The 24878-nt window shown below is 46.5% G+C and overlaps 1 protein-coding gene across 2 annotated transcripts; it reads left to right on the top strand.

Annotated features, from left to right (window-relative positions):
• Positions 1-13582: 13582 nt before the first annotated feature.
• Positions 13583-20148, top strand: LOC108933545 (galectin-related protein-like). Of its 2 annotated transcripts, none has more exons than XM_018750699.2 (5): positions 13583-13670; positions 14332-14412; positions 14517-14605; positions 15598-15781; positions 17096-20148. In XM_018750699.2, exons 1-5 carry the CDS (start codon positions 13635-13637, stop codon positions 17237-17239), a joined length of 534 nt encoding a protein of 177 aa, XP_018606215.1. In that variant the 5' UTR covers positions 13583-13634; the 3' UTR covers positions 17240-20148. The 2 variants fall into 2 exon arrangements, with proteins under 2 accessions (XP_018606215.1, XP_018606214.1); XM_018750698.2 differs by lacking the exon at positions 13583-13670 and adding an exon at positions 13923-14153.
• The last annotated feature ends 4730 nt before the right edge of the window (positions 20149-24878 follow it).

Here is a 24878-nt window from a genome sequence, read left to right as displayed (position 1 = left end):
TTCTGTGTGCTGCGGATCCTGCCGTTCCTACCCTTCCTCCAGCTGATGAATTCCAGCTGTGGGGTCTCACTGCAGGGTCTGCCGTTACCCATCTCCCCCAAGAGGCTTCAGTCAGGGACAGGCACCCACAGGAGTCAGACACCCGCAGCTGTGCGTGCAGGTCTGCTGGCTCAGAGCCTTGTTTTAGTGTGTTGGGGCAACCAGGGAGGTGAGGTATGAAGCAGTGCAGTTGATCTGGTTGACAACAGTGACGATGGACCGCTGCTGTCCATGCCCGATGGACATGATGGGTTTTGCTAGTTCTCAACAATTGTTTCAACTGCCATTTGATCTCCCTCCCTGCGTGGTGATGCATAATGAAAGCACTTGACCTGTTGGCATGTGACGTCCATGAGCAGACGCTGCCATCTAATAATGTTGGAAATTCCAAAACTGGGGTGAAGATAAGCGTGATGGTGACAAAGATATTCTCAAAAGAGACAATAAACGTACATGAACAGATCAACATGTAGTGTGGCTGTCGAGTCTGCACCACACTTTTTACCCTTGACCAGTATGCTTACCCCAAATAAGCTCAGCAGCAAATTATGAATATTCTTTAAATCAACAAATTTGCAAATGAACTCACTCAATGTCATTAACCACTTGTCCAGATCAGGGTCTTGGTGGTCCAGACCCTATCCCAGAAACCAGGGCACAAAGCCAAGTGGGGCAACCCCCCATATACACACTAGCAATTTGCCCGATCTACATGCTTTCGGATTGTGGGAGGAAAGCGGAGCACGGAGGGGGGACCCATGCAGCCACAGGGAGAACATGCAAACTCCAAATAGATTCTAACCCGCACCCAAAGCACGCAGGTGCTGTGCGGCACCAGTGCTACCCGCTGCACCACCATGCCTCAGTATGCAAATGAAGACTACGCAGCTCCATGACACCACCGTGTGAGGAATCGTTTCATGCGTTTCAGACGTCTGAAGACGTGCGCAGTGGACATGGGAGCAGATGAACTCCAGATGTTGCGCTTCCATTCTTGCGATACCTCCTGATTATTTTTGTCAGGGAACCAGAGCAGAGCCACGGCGGCTGGGTGGGAAGATCATTTGGATCAAGTGCACGCGGGCTTGGGCCCAACTTCTCATATGAACGGCATCCTGTCAGCGCCGTGGGCCCGGTGTCAGGGATTTAGCTGACCGGGAAGGCCGGGTAAAAATAGCCCTGATAACGGAGCTCTCCTCGTTGCTGGTTACTACAGCAATGCTCCGCTGCCATGGTGATCGCGTTCACTGTTTTGCAAGCTGTTAGGTAAAATGCTATCCAAATAATCTGCACACTAACAGTTCCTTAAAAAACCCTTTTATAGCTGCCGAGTTTTTTTCTCGTCAAGGAACTTTTATTTTAAGTGCAGTTATTTCCTATTTGCCAAAGTCATGCGCTTATTAATGTTTCTGCGGGATCTTGCGTATTCCCAAAATACTCGGAAGCCGTTCCTCTTCGATGCATTTCACAAGTGGAAAAGCAGCGTCCCGACGGCGACTGTTTTTCTTTCCATCGCACATTTGAAAGTACGCTTACCCACCTTATTTTCTGGAAAGGATACGGGGGCAATGTAAGACCGGCCAGCCCAGTTAGCCCAGCCAGCTGCTGTGTTCTCTGCTTTCCTCCATCCCCTTTACCCCCCCCCCAACCCCATGGACAGGTAGCAGTGTAGGCAGACAGGTAAAAAAAAAAAAAAACTGCCATTGTCTTCTCATCATGTGAAACAGACATCATGTCCCCACTCTGTCCACAACCCTGGTCCTTCGTGCCCGAGGCAGAAAAACTAAATAATGGATAAGCAATGGATCCCCAGGCTATGGAGAGTAAAGGAACAAATGGAAATATTATTTCCTCCCTGTCTGCTCAAAAGGGGGATGTTTGTGAGAGGAGGGGCTGCTGGGAAATTATGTGGGTTGGAAAGACGCTATCCTGGGGCAATAGACTCCTCTGTCCTCCTCCTTTTATTTTGTCTAATCCCAAATTTATTAGCTTTATGAGCACGTTTTACATTCTCTCCAGTGGCGAGACGAGCGTGACAAATTTTCTCGTTCATAATAGATTAAATATTCCTATTTGATTTGTTCTCTTCTCTCTCTGCCTTAACAGACCTCTTGTCAGGCAGGTGCTGGTGTAAGATGAGATCCTGCACCCCCCTCAGCCAACGTTGTCCTCTTTGCCCATATTTTGGCCATGGCTCAGCTGAATACCAACACTATATCAACATTACATCAACGCTCTTTTTCGGACACTTTTACTAGGTGCTTCGATGAATGACACAGAGAATTTCAAGCTTAGCTGGGTGCAGTTGAGTTCAGCTCAATGCAACTGAGTTCAGCTCGGTTCAGCTGAGTTCAGCTTGGTTCAGTTGAGTTCAGCTCGATTCACCTGAGTTCAGTTTGGGTCAGTTGAGTTCAGCTTGGCTCAGTGGCGTTCAGCTTGGTGCAATTGAGTTCAGCTCGGTTCAGTTGAGATCAGCTTGGTTCAGCTGAGTTCAGCTCGGTTCAGTTAAGCTCAGCTCAGCTCAATTAAGCTCAGCTCAGCACAACTGAGTTCAGCTCAGCGCAGTTGCGTTCAGCACGGTTCAGTTGAGTTCAGCTCGGCTCAGTTAAGCTCAACTCAGCGCAACTGAGTTCAGCTCAGTTCAGTTGAGTTCAGCTCAGGTTTAGTTGAGTTCAGCTCGGTTCAGTTAAACTCAGCTCAATTCAGCTGAGTTCAGCTTGGCTCAGTTAAGCTCATCTCGGCTCAGTTAAACTCAGCTCAGCACAACTGAGTTCAGCTCAGCGCAGTTGCGTTCAGCACGGTTCAGTTGAGTTCAGCTTGGCTCAGTTGAGTTCAGCTCGGCTCAGTTGCGTTCAGCTTGGTGCAATTGAGTTCAGCTCGATTCAGTTGAGTTCAGCTTGGTTCAGTTGAGTTCAGCTTGGTGCAACTGAGTTCAGCTCAGTTCAGCTCGGTTCAGTTAAGCTCAACTCAATTCAGCTGAGTTCAGCTCGGTTCAGCTGAGTTGAGCTCAGCGCAGTTGGGTTCAGCTCAGTTCAGTTAAGCTCAGCTGAATTCAACTGACTTCAGCTTGGCTCAGTTAAGCTCAGCTCAGTTAAGCTCAGCTCAGCGCAACTGAGTTCAGCTTGGTTCAGTTGAGGTCAGCTCGGTTCAGTTAAGCTCAGCTCAATTCAGCTGAGTTCAGCTCGGCTCAGTTAAGCTCATCTCAGCTCAGTTAAACTCAGCTCACCGCAACTGAGTTCAGCTCAGTTCAGTTGAGTTCATCTCGGCGCAGTTAAGTTCAGCTCGGCTCAGCTGAATTCAGCTTGGTGCAATTGAGTTCAGCTCAGCTCAGTTGAGATAAGCTCAGTTCAATTAAGCTCAGCTCAATACAGCTGAGTTCAGCTTGGCTCAGTTAAGCTCATCTCGGTTCAGTTAAACTCAACTCAGCGCAACTGAGTTCAGTTTGGTTCAGTTGAGTTCAGCTCAGTTCAGTTAAGCTCAGCTCAATTCCGCTGAGTTCAGCTCGGCTCAGTTAAGCTCAGTTCAGTTCAGCTCGGCGCAGTTGAGTTCCGCTCAGAGTAGTTGATTTCAGCTCGGCTCAGTTGCTTTCATCTTGGTGCAATTGAGTTCAGCTCGGTTCAGCTGAGTTCAGCTTGGCTCAGTTGAGGTCAGCTCGGTTCAATTAAGCTCAGCTCAATTCCGCTGAGTTCAGCTTGGCTCAGTTAAGCTCAGCTCGGTTAAGTTGAGTTCAGCTCAGCGCAGTTGAGTTCACCTCAGCACAATTGAGTTCAGCACGGTCCCGTTGACTTCAGCTCGGTTCAGCCGAGTTCAGCTTGGCTCAGTTGAGGTCAGCTCGGTTCAATTAAGCTCAGCTCAATTCCGCTGAGTTAAGCTTGGCTCAGTTAAGCTCAGCTCAGTGCAGTTAAGCTCAGCTCAGTGCAATGGAGTTCAGCTCGGCTCAGTTGAGTTCAGCTCGGCTCAGTTAAGCTCAGCTCGGTTAAGTTGAGGTCAGCTCAGCGCAACTGAGTTCAGCTCAGTTCAGTTGAGTTCAGCTTGGTGCATTTGAGTTCAGCTCAGCACAATTGAGTTCAGCACGGTTCAGTTGAGTTCAGCTCGGCTCAGTTGCATTCAGCTTGGTGCAATTGATTTCAGTTCGGTTCAGTTGAGTTCAGCTTGGCTCAGTTGAGTTCAGCACGGTTCAGTTGAGTTCAGCTAGGCTCAGTTGAGTTCAGCTAGGCTCAGTTGCATTCAGCTTGGTGCAATTGATTTCAGTTCGGTTCAGTTGAGTTCAGCTTGGCTCAGTTGAGGTCAGCTCGGTTCAATTAAGCTCAGCTCAATTCCGCTGAGTTCAGCTTGGCTCAGTTAAGCTCAGCTCGGTGCAGTTAAGCTCAGCTCAATGCAACTGAGTTCAGCTCGGTTCAGTTGAGTTCAGCTCAGCTCAGCTGAGTTCAGCTCGGCATAGTTGAGTTCAGCTCGGTTCAGTTGAGTTCAGCTTGAGTTCAGCTGGGTTCAGCTGAGTTCAGCTCGGCTCAGTTAAGCTCAGCTCAATTCAGCTGAGTTCAATTTGTCTCAGTTAAGCTCAGCTCGGTTAAGTTGAGTTCAGCTCAGCGCAACTGAGTTCAGCTCAGTTCAGTTGAGTTCAGCTTGCTGCATATGAGTTCAGCTCAGCACAATTGAGTTCAGCACGGTTCAATTGAGTTCAGCTCGGCTCAGTTGAGTTCAGCTTGGTGCAGTTGAGTTCAGCTCGGTTCACCTGAGTTCAGCTCGGTTCAGTTGAGTTCAGCTTGGCTCAGTTGAGGTCAGCTCGGTTCAATTAAGCTCAGCTCAATTCCACTGAGTTCAACTTGGCTCAGTTAAGCTCAGCTTGGTGCAGTTAAGCTCAGCTCAGCGCAACTGAGTTAAGGTCAGTTCAGTTGAGTTCAGCTTGGCGCAGTTGAGTTCAGCTTGGTGCATTTGAGTTCAGCTCAGCACAACTGAGTTCAGCTCGGTTCAGTTAAGCTCGGCTCAATTCAGCTGAGTTCAGTTTGGCTCAGTTAAGCTCAGCTCAGCACAACTGAGTTCAGCTCGGTTCAGTTGAGCTCAGCTCGGTTCAATTAAGCTCAGCTCAATTCCGCTGAGTTCAGCTTGGCTCAGTTAAGCTCAGCTCAGCACAACTGAGTTCAGTTCGGTTCAGTTGAGGTCAGCTCGGTTCAGTTAAGCTCAGCTCAATTCAGCTGAGCTCAGCTTGGCTCAGTTAAGCTCATCTCGGCTCAGTTAAGCTCAGCTCAGTGCAACTGAGTTCAGCTCAGTTCAGTTCAGCTCGGCGCAGTTGAGTTCCGCTCAGCGCAGTTGATTTCAGCTCAGCTCAGTTGCGTTCAGCTTGGTGCAACTGAGTTCAGCTCGGTTCAGTTGAGTTCAGCTCGGTTCAGTTGAGTTCAGCTTGGCTCAGTTGAGGTCAGCTCGGTTCAATTAAGCTCAGCTCAATTCCGCTGAGTTCAGCTTGGCTCAGTTAAGCTCAACTCTGTGCAGTAAAGCTCAGCTCAGCGCAACTGAGTTCAGCTCGGCTCAGTTAAGCTCAGCTCATTTCAGCTGAGTTCAGCTTGTCTCAGTTAAGCTCAGCTCGGTTAAGTTGAGTTCAGCTCAACGCAGTTGAGTTCACCTCAGCACAGTTGAGTTCAGCACGGTCCCGTTGACTTCAGCTCGGTTCAGCCGAGTTCAGCTCGGCTCAGTTAAGCTCAGCTCATTTCAGCTGAGTTCAGCTTGTCTCAATTAAGCTCAGCTCGGTTAAGTTGAGTTCAGCTCAGCGCAGTTGAGTTCACCTCAGCACAATTGAGTTCAGCACGGTCCCGTTGACTTCAGCTCGGTTCAGCCGAGTTCAGCTCGGTTCAGTTGAGTTCAGCTCGGCTCAGTTCAACCCTGTTCCACTGAATCTTTTGGCATTAGTTAAAATTCCTCACAGCATCTGTAAAGACACCAGCTACAGATTAGCAATGTGAATATGGTGCATTCAAAAATATTTCTGTACACGTCCTTCTCAAGCTTTTGGTAACAGCTGTGAGCAGTTGCAAGCATATTTTCCTACAACTGCGTCCCAGCCATGTGGGTCACGCGAAGTCAGATAACCTTGATACAAGCTCTTGTCCATAGCTGACTTACAGTGCTTGCGTTCTTCTCATAAGGGTTAAATCACATTGCACATGAGACGCTCGAGTCAGGGAGCAGTAGTGCGAAGATCAGCAATAAGAAGGAGGGGGAAAAACACGTGGGGCATTGTTTTGTCACTATTTCCGACATCCTGTTGCTCATTTGCCCTCAAGTGTTTGCTCCTCTGCGCCTTTGCAGATTTAGTTGGACCAGCTCTCAGCACCCATACAACCATACACGCACACACGTGCTCACATCATCAAGCATGTAATTAGCGTTCATGCGATAATTGCAGCATCCACCACAGCGATCGCTGTTATCTCAACCTGTGCAACTACCTGCATTTGTGCATCTGCGTGTCAGCAACACAGAGGAGCAAGAGCAAGCAAAGCGAGGGCCCATAGATCTAAATGGTAATAGAGAGGGATTTGTACAACAGCTTTTTCAGCCTGATCTCCCCAGAGCCAGAACACACACAAGTAAAGAACCTGAGCCAAACAGCACAGCAGAAGTACGTACTCACCAATGTGTTGTGCCCTCTGTCATCCGTAGCAGGGTTTTCTCTACTTGTAATTGCTTCTATACATATTTGTGTTTCTTTACCCATATAAAGTATATATATATGTGTGTGTGTGTGAGCACAAGCTATAAAAAAGTATTTAAAATTTGATGAGTCACTTTTTTCCAAAATATCCTAATATGTTTTTGAAATAAGAACAATTTTGGTGTACATTATATTGTAATGTACCCTGCACTGGCTTGGTATTCCATCCAGGGTATAACCCCATTCATACCTTATCCTTCCTGGGATAGACTCCAGACCACCGCGACCCTGCGCTGGACAAGTGGTTATTGATAATGAATGAATAAATGTATTTCATTCTGATGTTTGAAATTTAACAAGCTTAGTTGTGCATACAGCAGGATTCCTACTCTGACATTTACACACACACACACACACACACGCACAGATTTGCTGCAGCCGCTTGTCCCAAGTGGGGATGAGGCGAGCCAGAGCCTAACCCGGCAACACCGGCTGCAAGGCCGGAGGGGGAGGGGACACATCCAGGATGGGACGCCAGTCTGTCACATGGCACCCCAAGTGGGACTCGAACCCCAGACCTACCAGAGAGCAGGACCCAGCCAAACCCGCTGCGCCACCACACCCCCCTCTGGCATTTAGCCAAATATAATTAATTTGATGTAGTGCAGTACTTAATTCCACCCAGTTTTCTTTGTCCAAGTACATAAATGGATGTGACATGTACATACACTACGTCTTTCTGCGTGTGTACAATTGCACAGCACAGTCTGTACTGCTGGTTTGTCTTTCACAGTGAATTATCTGACCTGACCTCATGTGACTGTGGGTATAAACACATACTTGTCTCTTCTGCGAGAACATCGCGTCGCCATTTGATCCTGTGCTCCAGACTAATCTGCTCACGCCCGAGCACATTAATATCACCTGTAACGGTCACCACGTTTCCCACACCAGCCACAACATCACGGCTCCAGTGAATTTACTTTTCATCGAGGTCTCACGAATTCCAAGAAGTGCAGGGAAATTAAATCCAAAATGTCAAGGGCTAAGAGTAAATCAGAGCTTTCTTTTTTACCTTCAAGGAAGAGCATGGATAGAGAGTTCATGCTCTCCCATTTATTGTTGATCACTACTGTTTGGGTGGTCAGCAGGCATGCTGCGGACAGGTAAGTCCTTTTTTTACCTGCTACAGGTATATTTTTACAGGGTTTACATTTGTTCATTTTGCTGACACTTTTCTCCAAAGCAACTTAGAGTGATTACAGTTACAAGCTCATAGTTATTCACCTATTTATACAGTGGGGTCATTTTACTGGAGCAATTTAGGGTAAATACTTTGCTCAATGGTACTACACCTAGAGGTGGGGATCAAACCTACAGCCTTCAGGTCCAAAGGCAGGAGCTCTAACCATCTATGCTACCAGCTGTTCCCAGGTGGGTTGTGGTGTGATGGAAAGAAGCAGCTCACCTGAGACACTTAGTCATATGTCCAGCCTTGCAAAGGAGCGGTGTATAAAACGTACGGTTTATGTGTGGCCCTAGTCAAGTGTATAATGTTAAATAACCTCCTTCAAGGCTGTTGATCATGGTTATTGGTGTGAACAATCGAAGGATGAGCCACAGGCTCCCCCTGGTGGGAAACCTGCCGTTGTACCCTGAAAGAGCCGTGAACCGCAGAAGTTCCTCACATGAGCACATTAATAGCTCCTGGATGTCCACCGAAATCCCGCTGATTCGCTTAGAATACCAGATACGAACAAGAGGGACGGTGCTCTATTGCGTAATAGCCAGTGATGGGGTCATTTGTTGTACTGTTACCTTGGAACTGTCAGCAGCTTCCATCGCAGGGTGGCATCATGTTCTGTAGCCAAAGTACAAGAAAAAAGACCACAAGAATCTGCAGCGCTGCTTCACAAGGCAGACAGACCGCAAGTGAGGCGTAGAGAGGAGACCCTGTCTCTCCCCATGTGGGGCCCTTGGAGCTGAGGAAGGCATGTCATGCTTCTGGGTGGCTCATGGCGTCATAAAGGTTGGGGAGGTTACGAGCGCGTGACACTCGGAAGGAAAAGGAACGCGATACAGAAGTCGATCACAGATGACCTGTAGGGAGCAGGTATGTGGAGAGGAACGGAGCTCTTCTGTACATCTATAGTAGGTTCATTTAGATTCATCTGACACTTTTCTCCTAAACAACTTACAATCATTTACCCATTTATACAGTTGGGTCATTTTTACTCAATTGAGGGAAAGAACCTTGCTCAGGGGTACAACAGCCAAAGGTGGGAATCAAACCTGAGATCTTTGAACCCAAAGGCAGTAACACACACACAGACAGGCTGAAACTGCTCATCCCAAGCAGGGTCGTGGTGGACCGGAGCCTAACCCGGCAACACAGGGCACAGGGCTGGAGGGGGGACACACACCCAGGACGGGATGCCAGTCCGTCACAAGGCACCCAAAGCAGGACTCGAACCCCAGACCCACTCGAGAGTAGGACCCAGCCAAGCCCGTTGTGCCACCGTGCCACCACGCCCCCTAAAGGTGGTGGCTCTAACCACTATGTTACCAACTGTTTGGCTTCCTACACACTTTAATAACACTACAAACGATGTTTCACCCATGAATATCTATAATTAAATGGCAAATTTGTTCTGGACATATGCACGGTGGATTGGTGACTCTAAATTTCCCTTAGTGTGTGAATGAGTGAGTGTGTGTGGGTGTGTGGTTACAAAGAAAAGCCTTCCAAGCGCCACAGTGTTCTTCAGTGACACCTCGGCCGCTTTTTCAGCTGCAATAACTGAAACAGCGACCTTCTTCTCTCTCCTTCACCACGCCACCCAGTGCCATTTCACCGCTTACCTTCAGCGTCAGCCGTGCCTCTTTACTGCTCAGTCACATCATGTGTTCGCTCTTTTAAATAGACACATAATCTGGCTGACAGGTGTACTTGATTTAAAATGAGCCCAAACGGGAAATATTGAAAGCTTTTCTTCCGCGTGAGCAGTGATATCTGGAGAGCAGTATGAGATTCAGCAATTATGAATTTTGCTTGTTCAAATCTGTTTGAATATAAAACTGTCCAAATACTGAGACGGTTCTCTGCACTCTCGGAACATTCTAGACCGACTATGTGAACCCTCGGCGCCACCTGCAACTATGTGAACCCTCGTGTCCCTTAGATTTACTAGGGAATTGTTGTTTAATTTAAATGTCCAATTCCATATGTTGCTTCATAAGAAATCGTGTGTAGTAGAAACACACAAGTAGTGCAGGTGTAAAAATAAGCAAAGGCCAAGTTTTATTGGCTAAAACAAGTGAATAAATAGAATCAGGTTTAAATCACAAGCATTTATATATAAGCTTATTTTAACATTTAATACAAGAATAATGGCCATCCCTATAGGGTTCACATACTTTCAAGCAGTACTGGTTATAACCATATGATTAAAATAAAAGTATAATTCTGTTCTTGTTCAGTACACTTGTTCAGTAAATTTAGAATATAGTTAAGAGTAAATTCCCACTGTAGACATCTATTGTTTTGAAGGCAGACAGCGCTGTGATTTATACACTTCCTATCTGAGCCTTTGATTTTTCTGGTGAGCAAATCAGAGAAGAAAGAAAGTGAGGATGGGAGTTCTTATGTGACCCCAAAAATCTGGTAGCCTAGCAACAGCTCTGCATCTTACTCAGCATGGTGTCCTGCAGTTGGCAGACATCAGCTAGTACACCGTGGTATCTAGGTCATTTGTACCATAGCTTTTCATCCCTGCTTTCTGATTCTTTCCCTTTGAAATTCATTCCGTCAACCTGGAAACACAGACAATCCGTTGAATTAATCAGAATTAATAGAGCCGTTTTAATTTTCCACATGCAGTGAATGAACACTGGTAGTTGATGCTAAGACATATCACTGTATGAACACTGAGTATAAGTTTGTGACGGTGAAGTACTGCAATGGAGAGCAAGCGTCCCCACAGTGTCCTTCTGTGATTTTGGCCTATAATGAAACTCTCTTTCTCACCCAGAAACTCCTGAGAATCAATTACCAACATCAGATTCAGAGATATCAGGTTATTTTTCGTTCTGAATATGGAGGGATGCTCAAGATCATAATTACATTTACATTTATTTACTTAGCAGACACTTTTCTCCAACGCAGCTTCCAATGAACTCTATGTAGTGTTATCAGCCCACACACCTTATTCACCAAGGTGACTTACACTGCTAGATACACTACTTACACTGGGTCACTCATCCATACATCAGTGGAACACGCTCTCTCTCTCTGTCACTCACACATTATGGGGGAACCTGAACACCATGTCTTTGGAGTGTGGGAGGAAACCAGAGCACCCAAAGACTTACACTGCTAGATTCACTACTTACAATGGGTTACTCATTCATACATCAGTGGAACACACTCACTCTGTGTCACTCACACACAAAATAATTTATGCACATAATCATTTGATCCAAGTAACATTGCTGTACATGTGAACTAAATCAGGCTGGTTATGTAGGGGCAGGAGGTTTTGAAGAGTTCGTGGATACAGAGGCGCAAAGGTGACAGGTTCCCAAAAAAGGGCCTACCGGGAGCGCCAGCTACGTAACTCAGATTGTTCCGGAAAAAAAGAGCAAAGTTCACTAGGATTAATCCGTTTCAAGAGACGGTCAGATAAGGACTTCGAGTGCAAACTTTTAGTAGGAATAGAAAGCGCAGCTCTTTCCCTGCCTGCTGCACTGCTGCTTGAAAGGATGTGAGCCCTGTAGGGATGGTCATTATTCGTGGGTTAAATATCAAAATAAATGTATAAAATCTAAGGCTTAAAATAAGCATATAAAATGAATAAATGACTATGATTTACACACCTGATTCTATGTATCTACTTGGTTTAACCAATGAAACTTGGGCTTCACTTATTTTCACACCTGCACTACTTGTGTGTTTCTACTACATACATGATTTCCACTAAAGCAACATATGGAATTGGACATTACACACCTGTTATGCCACATGATTGACATCAAATAACCATTTTGTGGTAAACTATGGGACTCAAGGGTTCCACATACTTTCCAGCAGCGCTGTATGCGCACTGTGAGATCCTGCACCGTTCGGGCACATTTTGGACACAAGAGGGCAGCACTGAGCAGGGAGCCACAGGCAGAGCTAAGGTGGGAGTCTGGGGCCACAGCAAAGATGCAGGTGCAGATCAGGACACGTGTCCCCAAAGATCTGATGATGAGGAAATGTCCTTCGAGAGATCTGAAGACACGGTGCTGCAAAGGTCATCGTCGTGGCCCCCTTCTGGGTCTGGATCCAGCAACCTGTGGGTCACAATCTACTCTTCATGATCATGCAAGTGATAATAGTTTATATGGTACTTAAAAGCTTTAAAATGTATTATAGATGGGACGATTCCCGGCACAAAAAGGTGAATTCCTTCTTTTTAAATTACCTGTTTTACAAGTTTCCATGATTCCCACCGTGTGACGTTCATCCCGGGTTTGAGCCTCTCAGCTGGATGGTGCTGGACACCTAAGGGGATGAAAAGAGAAGGTACAGCTGTGTGAGAACCGCTCCCATTAGTGTGTGTGCTCTGAAAGGGAGCGGGTGCCTGTGATCAAGACCAGACTGGGTATCAGGAAGGGCACTGGGAGGGTACTAGGACTGTACTGGGCCCAAGGAGGAGGAGGGAACTGTGACTGAAGGGGCCACTGGGACTATACTAGGATTAAAGAGAGCACTGGGAGGGCACTTTGAGCATACTCAGGCTAAACTGGGTACTGAGAGGGCACTGGAACTATATTGGGCACTGGAGCTATGCACTGGGAGGGTATTGGGCACTGGAATTAAATTGGGTACTGGGAGGTTACTGGGAATGCACTTGGACTGTATTGGGCACTGGGAGGGCACTGGAGCTATTTTGGGTGCTGGTAGTGTATTGGGAATGCACTCAGACTGTATTGGGCACCGGAACTATACTGGGCACTGGAAATATCTTGGGAGATGGAGCTATATTAGGCACTGGGAGGGTATTCAGCACTGGAACTATATTGGGCACTGGGAGGGCACTGGAAATATTGGGCTGGGAGGGCACTGGAAATATTGGGCTGGGAGGGCACTGGAGCTATATTGGGAATTGGAGCTATATTGGACACTACAAGGTATTGGGCACTGGAATTATATTGGGTACTGGGAGGGCACTGGGACTGTATTGGGTACTAGAATTATATTGGGTACTGGGAGGGCATTGGGACTGTATTGGGCACTGGAATTATATTGGGTACCGGGACTGTATTGGGTACCGGGAGGGCACCGGGACTGTATTGGGCACCGGAATTATATTGGGTACTGGGACTGTATTGGGTACTGGGAGGGCATTGGGACTGTATTGGGCACTGGAATTATATTGGGTACTGGGACTGTATTGGGTACTGGGAGGGCATTGGGACTGTATTGGGCACTGGAATTATATTGGGTACTGGGACTGTATTGGGCACTGGGACTGTACTGGGCATTGGAATTATATTGGGTACTGGGAATGTATTGGGTACTGGGAGGGCACTGGGACTGTATTGGGTACTAGAATTATATTGGGTACTGGGAGGGCACTGGGACGGTACTAGAATTATATTGGGTACTGGGAGGGCATTGGGACTGTATTGGGCACTGGAATTATATTGGGTACCGGGACTGTATTGGGTACCGGGAGGGCACCGGGACTGTATTGGGCACCGGAATTATATTGGGTACTGGGACTGTATTGGGTACTGGGAGGGCACCGGGACTGTACTGGGTATTGGAATTATATTGGGTACTGGGACTGTATTGGGCACCGGAATTATATTGGGTACTGGGACTGTATTGGGTACCGGGAACGGACCGCCTCTGCTCTGCGCTCCGCTGACGGCGCTGCTCCGCACTACTGCCGTGCACAAGATGGCGGAGTCGGGCTCGGAGAGCGACGCGCCTGCTGTGAGTATAAACCCTACCAGCAGTGCGGGCCGTCTAATAAGAGGCAGAAAGGGGCGCGGGATTCCACGTTAGACGCGGGCATCGCGGCCTCCGGGAGCGTCTCCTCTTTCCATACTATATACATCACGCGGTCTTTCTCACGCGCTTTGTTCCCGGCCGCTCGAGCGTCACAATATTATATGTGTGTATGTGAGAGAGAGAGAGAGAGAGAGAGAGAGCGAGAGAGAGAGAGAGAGAGAGAGAATAGCCGAATAGGATAATAGTGTTGTGCGTGAGCCTTGTGCGTGAGTTCGGGCTTCGGTTGCAGACACGTTCGGGACCGCGCTTCGGTCCGGTTAACGTGACGCGCTCGCGCACCTCGGATGCTGCGATGCCGTGACGGTGACACGCGTGTAGAGCCGCGCAGCTCCGCGTGACACACGTTTGACAGCTCCCGTCATGCTCTCGCCCCGGGCCGTATCGAGGTACGGAGTCAGTCAGTCAGTCAGTCAGTAAGTGCGGCGCCGAAAAAGCATGTTTTTCCTGCACGTCGAGGACGTGAGAAAGGATGTATTAAATATGAATTGTGTGCACGAGACGAGTGCGAAGCGCGTGCGTCCACTTTCAGTTTGAGAACCCGTCTCCCTTTTTTGTGTGCATCTCCCTGCCTGCGTGCTGCAAGAAAACGGAAGATGGACCTTCGAGCAGTTCTTCAGTAACACCAGGACTGGCGTCCCCGGACAAGGAGGATGTGAAATTACTGGTAATACCCCAGTTTGTACCTCGGTTCCGGCGGCTGCGCCCGTCCCTTGCGCCGCGTTACCCTCCTTTGCCCCAAAAAAAGCCTTCTCGTGCTCTGCCCAACAGGCCGTCCCCTTCAGCGGTCGCATCAAAGGGGGGATGAGGCCGGGGAAGAAGATCGTCGTCATGGGCATCGTGGATCCCGAGCCGGAGAGGTGAACCTACAGCCATCCCCGAGGGCTGCCGTTCGAGTGTCGATCACGTTGTAAGGAAGATAGGGCTTAGCGAGGTATCCTCCCGCCGTAAAGATCCCGCCGGCTTCGAAGGGCAGGAAGGGAAAACGAAGTGCGCCCGTGCGACCGACCGGAGAGGCCGATCTCCCCTTCGGAAGCGTTCGCGGTCGCAGCGTCGCGAGTATCGTTCCCCAGGTGAAATATTTTGGCTTGGTGGTCCTGCGGTTAGATCCGCTGCCTTCGGAACCAGAGATCGCAGGTTCGACTCACACTTCCAGCTGTAGCACCCTTGAGCAAGGTGCTTACCCTAAATTGCTCCGGTAAAATTACCCAGCTGTATACACGGGTAAATAACTCTAACTAGAGTAACGCTACCGCAGCTGAATGCACACACACATTGACTGGGGTCGCGGCGAACCGGAGCCTAACCCGCCAACACAGGGCGCGAGGCTGGAGGGGGAGGAGACACACCCAGGGCGGGACGCCAGTCCACTGCAAGGCACCCCAAGCAGGGCTCAAACCCGAGACCCGCCGCGCCCCCCGCGTTTTTACGTGATGCCTGTTAAATAAGAGCTTGCATTCCTTAATAAAGTGGGTAAAAGCGGTAAATGGGTGGGCTTTCTAGTCGAGTTTACAGTAAGTCTCGGTTAAGCTCCCAATATCCTCTGCTGCCGTGGTCCGCTATGTCCCCACCGTCGCTAACGCTTCGGAACCAAGCGCAAAATACAGCGCACGTTCGAACTGATACCTTCCTGGAGCTGTCGTTTGTGCTCCTTACCGTTCTGTGAAACCGAGAAACCGGTCTAGTGGTGTCATGGCTGCTTTAACGTGCGACGATGTGTGATGTTCTGTGTTTCTTTGCTATTTCGAGCGTCGCGAAGCTGAACGCCACACGTGGGCGTCCTCTCGTATGTGAAGCCGCCCCCTCCGCTCTGCTTCTCCGGTGCTAACGGTGGCCTTTTGCCGTCAGCCAGCTTCGACATCAGCCTGACGTGCGGCTGTGGCACCGAGGAGGAGCCGCCCGGCGACGTGGCGCTCGAGCTGTGCGCCCGCTTCGTGGACCGCCAGTTCCTCCGCAAGGCGTGCGTCTCGGGCACGTGGGGCGAGCCGGAGAAGCCCATCCCCTACTTCCCCTTCATCGAAGACCAGCCCTTTAGGGTACCTGCCTGCGTGCTGTGCTTAGTGGCCCATTCAAACAGCCTTTTCCCATAATACCTTGCTGTTCTGAGGGCGGTGGTTTAGTTCTAGCTCATAACCCCCCGTACGAAAGGATGTGGCACGACATTATTTAAGATTTGCTTAACGTTATTATGTAGTCCTGTCGTGCAGTGGAAACGGATCACCAGAATCTCGCATCCTTTTTCAATCCGAATCGCTACCTTGTGGCTGCTCACGTTTTGATTATGGGAAGTAGGTTATCATAAATCAGGTCTGATATGATAATATATAAAGGACACAGAACTAAGATGGCGCACGCAAAGCTTCCTAAAGCAGGCTCTTCGACGCAGGCTAGACCGACTGACGCCACTTTAAATTGTGCGATTGACGACTGCGGTGTGAAGAATCAGAAATTGTTCTCTGACCATTTCTTACAGCAGACTACTCATTAACACACACACACACACACACACACAGTCTGAACCGCTTGCCCCATTCGGGGTCATATGGGGAGTCAAGAGTCTAACCCAGCAACACAGGGCGTAAGGCCGGAGGGGGAGGGGACACACCCAGGACGGGACGCCAGTCCATTGCAAGGCATCCCAAGCGGGACTCGAACCCCAGACCCGCTGGAGAGCAGGACGCGGCCAAACCCGCCACGCCGCTACACCCCCGCCTTTCGTTAACACTTTACTGGCCAAATACATTTGCACATGCGAGGACTTTGACATGATGGACACTCGTTCACACACACTTAATATAACAGAACAACATTAAAGTAACACAGTAAGTATAAAGTGACAAATTTGGAAGAAAACGCACCGGTAAATACTATACAAATAACAATGCTACACTGGAATACTGCGAACGTGTACGAAAGTAGACAAATAGCACTAATACTGTCGGCACAGTTGAAAGTGAAATTTTCAGGGAAAAGGAAGGGGGGGAGAAAAAATTGTGAGATAGAAATTTAATGCAACTACAGCTTTGAAATTACATTTGAGGGGGGAAAAAAAAAAAAAAACTCCAGAATTTCTGGGCGTTTCCTAAGAAAGTTTCTTCCCTGAGCTTCTCCGTCAGCGATGTGTATCGTGGGAGTCGGCATAATTCAGTCGGGGGTAGACGCATATTTTTGCACATTTCCGAGCGCCTGGGGACCTGCAAACACCCAAATCTGGAATATAAATAGCGCACCTTCATATAGTAATGTCACATAGTTGTGAGCACTGTCTTTGTGTTGATGATTCCCTCCATCCACCTCCTTTCTCTCTTTCTCTTTTTTTCTTTTATTTTTTTTTTAAATCCTTATTTCAGATTGAGATTCATTGCGAGCACCAGCGGTTCCGAATATTCGTAGATGGGCACCAGCTGTTTGACTTTTACCACCGAGTGGTGTCCCTGCCGGCCATCGACACGATTAGGATCAACGGGAGTCTACAGATCACCAAACTGGGGTAGCCGCTGCAATACCCGCGGTCCTGATGTGTATTTGTAAGATTTGGTCACTCGGAGCCTCTCTGTGCCCTTTCTAGATACAAACCTGTTGACATTTAGCGTAGTAAAATACAGTAAACCACACGGCAAAGCACCCTCCCAGTTCGCATGCAGATGACTGGTCACGGTGTGGCGTTTTTATCTTCCTCTTAGAAGGAGGAATCTTTTGTATAGTCTTTTTTTTTTTTTTTTTTCCGGTCAGGGATGTCACAATATAATGTACGAATGTTGGTAAAGCGCGCGCCGCGAGTGCGGCTGCGCAACCTTCGCTTGCGTAAGAACATCTAGCGGCGCGAAACCGTTCGGAAATAATCTCAAGCGGTTAATTTTTGTAAATCGATTTATGAAAATATCTGAATCCTCAGGAAAAAAAAAAAAAATATCGAAGGCATATTTATGTGAAATGTATTTAATAATTGACCGGAAAGATAACGGTGGTTATCGTAGGCGTGAGGTAACTTACGGGCTACGAATACGGGTTTCGCGTTTTGGGAATCGGTTGGGAAATTATTTTTCCTGGGCGAGTAACGCGGTGTTTCGCTCGATACGTTCGACGGGAAATCAACATTAAGATTATATTGTGAAGTCTCCTTTCAAAGTGTAGCGGCGTTCCGAGCGTTTTTAGATACGTCGCGAGCGTTCGTTAATCGTACAGCTTGACGTCCCATCGTGAATTTTCCCTAGTTTACTTCTTGCACTAATAGAGCTGTGCGTTACGAGTAGGATGGACTAACATACATGTGGGCTCAAGAAACACAACTGAGAGGACCTGGTTTATTTTGATCGTTTACTTCGCCATCTCACCGTGGTTCTTGGTTCGCACACCAGTTCTTAACTGGCATTTGCACTTTTTTTTTTTTCTCTCTTGTCTTATTTGGAGTAGGATGATAGCGAGAAAATGACTACAGAAAGCAGCCACCTGTGGCTGTTCGCAGCGCCTCGTGCGGCCCGGAAATGTCCAAGGGCTCCTCAAATCCACCGCTGTCCTTTCTCCAAGTACCCGCTCTTCCGCCATTTCTTGAACGTACCCCGATTGGTTCGCGGCAGAGTTGACAAGGTACTCCTTTGTAACTGCGCGGAATCCTACTTTTAAGCATTAGGTGGCGTGGCGGTTAGAGCCGCAGCCTTCGGACCTCGAGGTCGCAGGTTTGACTTCTCTCTCCTGCTGTAGTATCTTCAGTGAAGGTACCACCCCCGAATTGCCACACTAAAAATACCCAGCGGTATAAATGGGTAAATCACAGTAAGTAGCTTAACATTGATACGTCTCTTAGGAGAAAAGCGTCAGCTAAATGAATTAGGACAGAAGGGGGGGAAAAAAAGATTCCACGCACCTAGTTCCTCGGTGCCATATCTAGGCAGCGTTCGTCTTTAGGGCTGGTTGGAACCGCAGCGATGGTTCGTATTTGCATAAGGAGAACCGTAATATGTAAAATGTCAGAGATCACACCGCTCGCCTCATTCTGGCGGCACGAATGGTGAGACCGATGAAAATTTACATAAAAACCTTTCTCTCGTGCTTTACTCGCAACCTTTTTAACCCAAACCGGGAATGACGAGTCTTCCTTAAACGATGGGAAATGAGTTGCATCCCAACTTTGGCCGTTATACGTAGCTAAGTGAAATACCTCCGTTAAAAAAGCACTTAGAATAAGATGCGGTTTTGGTGCTCTTGGTGTGTGTGACAGGTGTGGGAGCTGCTGACTGGCTGCTGTCCTGGCACGGTGGCTCTTGAGATGCCCGTCTGCTCACGCGCCGAGCGGTAGCAGCTGCTCCTCGGAACACAGATGCTGCAGATGCCAGTCTCCCCAAATTGGATGTAGAGCTCTTCCTATTTCTCACATATAAGCTGTAAGCCTGCAGTACGGAGGCTTTATTTGCCTGCCCCATATCCTGGGTTGGTTTTGGTCCCAGGATCGGAGATCCCACACAGCGCTTTGCTCTGTTGACAGAACCGGGCAGAACAAAACGTTGCAAAGGAGAGTACGAAAGTCAAACGTGCTGCATTGTCTTGTCGTTCCCCCTCGAGCTTTTTTGGCAGGTCGCGCTGTGCCGACGCTCCGGCCTTCGAAGTTTCCTCTGCTCCGACGGGAAGGCCGTCAAAGGAAAAAACACGCCGAGGTGTTCCCGGGAAGTTTCGGGATCTGTGCCAATAAACGTTTCAGTCGCTGACGGCATTCCACGGTAGGAAGGATCGCTGTTCGCCGAGTGCTGGAGGACTCGTTCCATCCTCATGTCCGCAGTTTTTACCAGTGGCTTTCACTTGTTTTTCAAAATATAATTTCAGTGTGAAAAATCTGTTCAACCTGGGACCAAATGCTTATACTGATAGCGACGTAAACGCAACTGTGTTTAATAAGACTGATCATCACGTCTTTGGAAGCAAACTAAAGTCTTCATTATTAGCTACCATTCGCACACCATTCCGCTGAGAAGAGTATGGAAGTCATTTGCTCATGTTTAGGCTACTCGCATTTCCAACAGCTCTCACTTTAAAACGTATTATTATCATTATTATCTTAAATCACGAAAAAAATTTTCAGAAAAATCCACAAAACAATGCAGATGCATAAAGGCAATGATCGCGGTGCAAAATGGTACATAAGGTAACGCATAGATATAGTTACGCTTTAGAGGTGCAATAATATTAAAAACATTCAATGAGAAATAAAACCTAATAAGATGTTTTGGGAAAAAAAAAAAAAAAAACCATGTAAAATGTCTTAAACATTCTTCCTGCACTGTTTTTATGTAGTAGTGAGGAACAAATGAGTTTTCCTGCCCTATACATTGTCCAAACCGCTTGGCCCATGTGGGGTCACGGAGAGCCAGAGCCTAACCTGGCAACACAGGGCGTAAGGCTGGAGGGGGAGGGGACACACCCAGGACGGGATGCCACTCTATCACAAGGCACCCCAAGCAGGACTCGAACCCCAGACCCACGGGAGAGCAGGACCTGGGCCAACCCACTGCGCCACCACACCCCTTCTAGTTTTCCTGCCCTACATTCTAACTGATTTTTTTTTTTTTTTTGCCATGGTACATGACTGTAAAAATGTACTGGATAAGTGTAGTAATATCCATGATAGCAGGCACATGTTGGATTAATGCCGTGTAGTGACGTATACTGTATGTCTAGCTTTGTTAAAAATGACATGAGCGTATTGAAATAATGTAGCTGGCAAATAGGAGTTTTGTGTCGGATGTTAAATGAACGTTTAGGGTAAGGACTGAGCAAGTCCGCGCGCCTCCCTGCGTTTAGTGGTCTTGCTCTTCGGAAGCGCTGTGGAGAGTAAGCGAAAGCAATCACGAAGAACTCTAAGTCACCGTGCAATAAAACTAACGCGTTCGAATCGGGAGTCGTTCTTAAATTGTACGTTTGCACATGCCGTACGTGGTAAATGCATGTTTCGGTCACATTAATGATTTTGTGTATTTTAGAACGGTTTACAAATGCATTTTAATTTTACGGGGCATTATTCCGTCAACTTTAACAGCAAGGGAATGAATCGATTCACTTGCAAGTTGCAGTTAATTTGCTGTCTTTGCTTATTCCTTGGCGGCAGCTGCTAAGCAATAAGCCTTGAGGGGGACTAATGTCCTTTTTTTTAGTAAATGATGGAAGGGTCCTCCTAATTAAAAGGATGATTGATTTTGTGGCGGTGGTGGCAAGTGGCCTGCAGATGTTTCCGTGACATTCGAGGAGTTTATCTCAAGGGAAACTGCGAGGACAGACAGGCTGGTACGTCGGCGTCAGCGCGCCGTTTTGTGTTTCACGGAGGGGCACCGTGCGAGATGTAGAATTAGAACATGTTGTCGTCTTTGTGGTGATGTTTCGTGCTGGACTCGTGGAACCGTTTGTGCGTTTGGACGGGTGGGGCGGCTCAACTGGGCGAACGTTTAATCGTAAACGAAAATGCGCTTAAAGTGGATCTACTGGATTTGGCCCTGACACTTAGTCGTTATGCGTTACCGCCTGAGCCTAGTATTAGTATGGCAGGCGCTCGGCGTTTTGTGACATTTTAAACTGGAAAAGTTCTGGATTACCACATGCCTTCGAAAAACCAATATTGAATTTTTAAAGAAGATACCAAAAATGCATAATCAATATTCAACATTGCTCCTGATTTAAAGTCTTCTTTAGATATAAAGTGTCCTTGTCTTTATTTCGTATCTCCAGGCTGTGATTTCTCATGTTTTTGCTGTCCTGTAACGGGCTGCCTTGTGTCACTTATGTCACAAATAGGCTTAACTGTCACAACATTTGGTTATTTTTTCTAACGCTGTAAAACCTCTCATGCTTGTCCACTAAAAATGGAAAAATCTCAGAACTTTACTACTAATGTTACGTATGGATTTCACTTGGTTGTTTGCTGTAATAAACCATATTTCTTGCATAGTGGCCTACATTTTAAAAACACAATTCATAGAAAAAATACACGTTTTTTTTTAACCTCGCTAAAGTAACTAGCGTTCTTGATTCTTCCTCTGTATTATCTGGATATGAACATGTTATTTATGGCATTTTCCTGAAAGAAAACACTGCATTGATGTTAAAATTGCACTGAAAAGGGCTTTTAACGGCTGGATTCGTTCAATATGAATGTCACTGCTCCTGATTGTAACCTTTTGTGGACTTCTTCGGAACTGGATGTACATGTCGTTGACACAAGGTCCGTTTTTTCACAAGTTTAAGCAGCAGTCTTGAGTCAAGGATGAATGACGGCAATGATTCGAATAGTTCGACTCTTATTATACCTAGTTGTATCAGTATGCACTGCACTTCGAAAGGCTAATGAAGTGACGCAATTAAAAACCATTTGCAAAATGCAGAAATGGCTTCTTCCAATGAAACTGTATTTATTGTAGTATTTTGTACTGCTGAACAAACTTTTTAAAAAAAACAAAGCCTTAGTGTTGAACTTAGTTAATGATGTTTCTGAAAAAGAATGCCCCTTTATAGAAAGCATTCTTTAGATGAGTTGCATTGTGCAGTGTTAGTGTTTGTATGTAGAGTCATGATTTTCCCTATATTTTGGGGGTGCATTGTTATTTCAAAGGCTCTTACTGAGGATTTTCCTTCCTCCGGTTCATAATACGTGAGCAAGGACTGCGTAGGATTTCTGATGCATGACTGGCTGGAAGCCAATTAATTTATTGGAAATTAATCTCTTTCTAACAGGAAATGTTTAAACAACTTAATTTCAAGAGCAAAGAGTTAAAGCACCGCATAAGATAAAAATTTAAATGTTATTATTGTGTAAATTATATGACCAAACAGTAGAGCATAATTGTTTAAACAAGGAGTTCCTGAGCAGAATTTTTCATTTAATCGAATGTTTGTCAAATTTCTTGTGTTAAATGTAGTCCTAGTAATCTATTAACTTTTCAGATGATGTAATTAAAATAAAACAGCCATCTTTTCCTTACAGCAGGCTGGACGTCAGTAGGACATTTCCATTTGTATTCTGGAAGAGAAAACATACTACAGGTGCTATTTCCTTTTGTTCACTTAGTTTTTTTTGTTGTTGCTTTGTTTTAATCTCTCATATCTTAATAAAGTGCAAATTTGTATCCCCTTCCATTTGTGAGTGTTTGTTCAGATTTAATCCACTGTACAAGCCATAATATTTCACCCGAGTTCAGCCCTAATATTTTCCAGGTCAGAAAAATAGTTCCGATGTAAGCTTCCTGTGATAAGTGTTCTGATTTGTACTAGCAAGTATACATTATTCTTAGCCATTGTGATGTACACAAATATAATTTCCGTGTTTGTGCAAAACTGGCCTATTATTTTAAATGCATTAAGCAAGAGGAACATAATTAATGCAGAATTCAGCATAGATTAATTATGAGCATACAGAGCAAAATCTAAGATGGTATTTTATTTTCAAATTCCTTAATTCGTGAAGAAATTGTATAAATATTAAAGTATGTACTTTTGTGCTTTATTATCTACTACAGTTACCAGTTTGAAATGTATAACACCGAAAGTATAATAAATTATACCATATATTTTATCTGCCTCAGGTTTCAACTTCTATTGTTTCATTCTTGCAGATTTTGTTCCAAACCCACATTTTATACTGAAATTAGTACCAACACAAGCAAAAGTGATTCAGATCTATTCTCAATAAATAATACCGCGATCCATTGTTTGTATGTTTTTTTTTTTCTTTTTTGCTCGCTATACCTGCATACTTTTGCCTCCCTACAAATGAAGCAGATTTTTTATTGTTTCTTTCCCAGCTGCAAGCAGCATCTCTTCAACACACAAAACATTAAAGTGTTTAAAGCACGTAAGAGTTTCCAGTTTGAAGGCACCCAAACTAAATATTATTGAAGCTCTTCGACGTTTGTCCCAGTCCACAGGCTACGGTGTGTGTTATTGTGCTCTTGGTCAATAATGTAACAAGCGCGGTCCTGTCCGCTCTCGGATTCTGCATTGCGGCAGCACCCTGGGTTCACTGGGGTAAACAATGGCTCAAGGGTAGCTGGTGAGGAAACGCAATAAATGATCCCTTGACGCTGGGCTCCTCTATGTCGTGCGATCAGTTAAGAGCATCGCCCACCTAGCATACACTGCAGCACGCAGCACTTATGGCATTACTTCACTAGCGTGTTTTCAAAATGAGAATTTTGCAGGCTACCTTGGATATGGTTCCTGTGATTGTCCTTAAAATGACAGTTTATCTTGTTTAGAGTCTGTAATATTTAAATTGCTATATATGAATATAGGGTGTGCGGTGGCACGGTGGGTTTGGCCAGGGCCTGCTCTCCGGTGGGTCTGGGGTTCCAGTCCTGCTTGGGGTGCCTTGTGATGGACTGGCGTCCCATCCTGGGTGTGTCCCCTTGTGCCCTGTATTGCTGGGTTAGGCTCCGGCTTGCCGTGGCTTCAGACAGTGTGTGTGTGTGTGATTATAAACATAACTTTTCACAGGCATCATCTAACGAAGCTGCCAGTGAGACTGTACTTAAGCTGAAAGATGTTTTTTTGCATCTTTTATTATTGCTTCTTTTTTTTTTTTTTTTAACTGAAACACAGGATGGTTTTCCTGATTGCTTTTGGGTAACATGCTGCATTGTAACTGAAGAGCAGAGGGGAAGTCTGGGAAGCGTAACAAGCAAGTCCAGAAGTTGGAGCATAATGGATGGAAATGGCCCTACTAAGGAGAACTTTTAACCAAGCAGGATCAGCAGGTTTGTATGAGATGCAAGCATGAACAGATTGTCACATGGTTAGTGGCTAGCAAGTGTTTACTATGGAGCAACATTTCAGCCCCCTAAGGGAAAACTTTGCCTAAAACTGTGGCTATGACGAAAGGTCCGTGTTAAGAAATGGAACCGCCGTCCCCACTGAGACGAACAAATTCATTTTAAGATGGAAATGTTTATGTTGCAAGTGCACAGGTAGAAAGGCAAAAGGGTGCTGTTGGGCAACTCATTTGGGTTGATTTACAAAAAGCTAATAACATTATCTGAAACCACCCGTGGTAGCTGAGGATTGCATTTTGTGACTTCTAATGCCAACCAGCTTGAAGAAAGGGGAGGAGGGAATGAAATACCTTATGCTTTTGACTGAAACATCAAATGCAAAAATGCA

Source organism: Scleropages formosus, chromosome 16, assembly GCF_900964775.1.
Source record: "Scleropages formosus chromosome 16, fSclFor1.1, whole genome shotgun sequence".
NCBI classification, from domain to species: domain Eukaryota; kingdom Metazoa; phylum Chordata; class Actinopteri; order Osteoglossiformes; family Osteoglossidae; genus Scleropages; species Scleropages formosus.
Note: the sequence above shows the minus strand (reverse complement) of the source record. Positions and strands in the feature narration are given on the sequence as shown.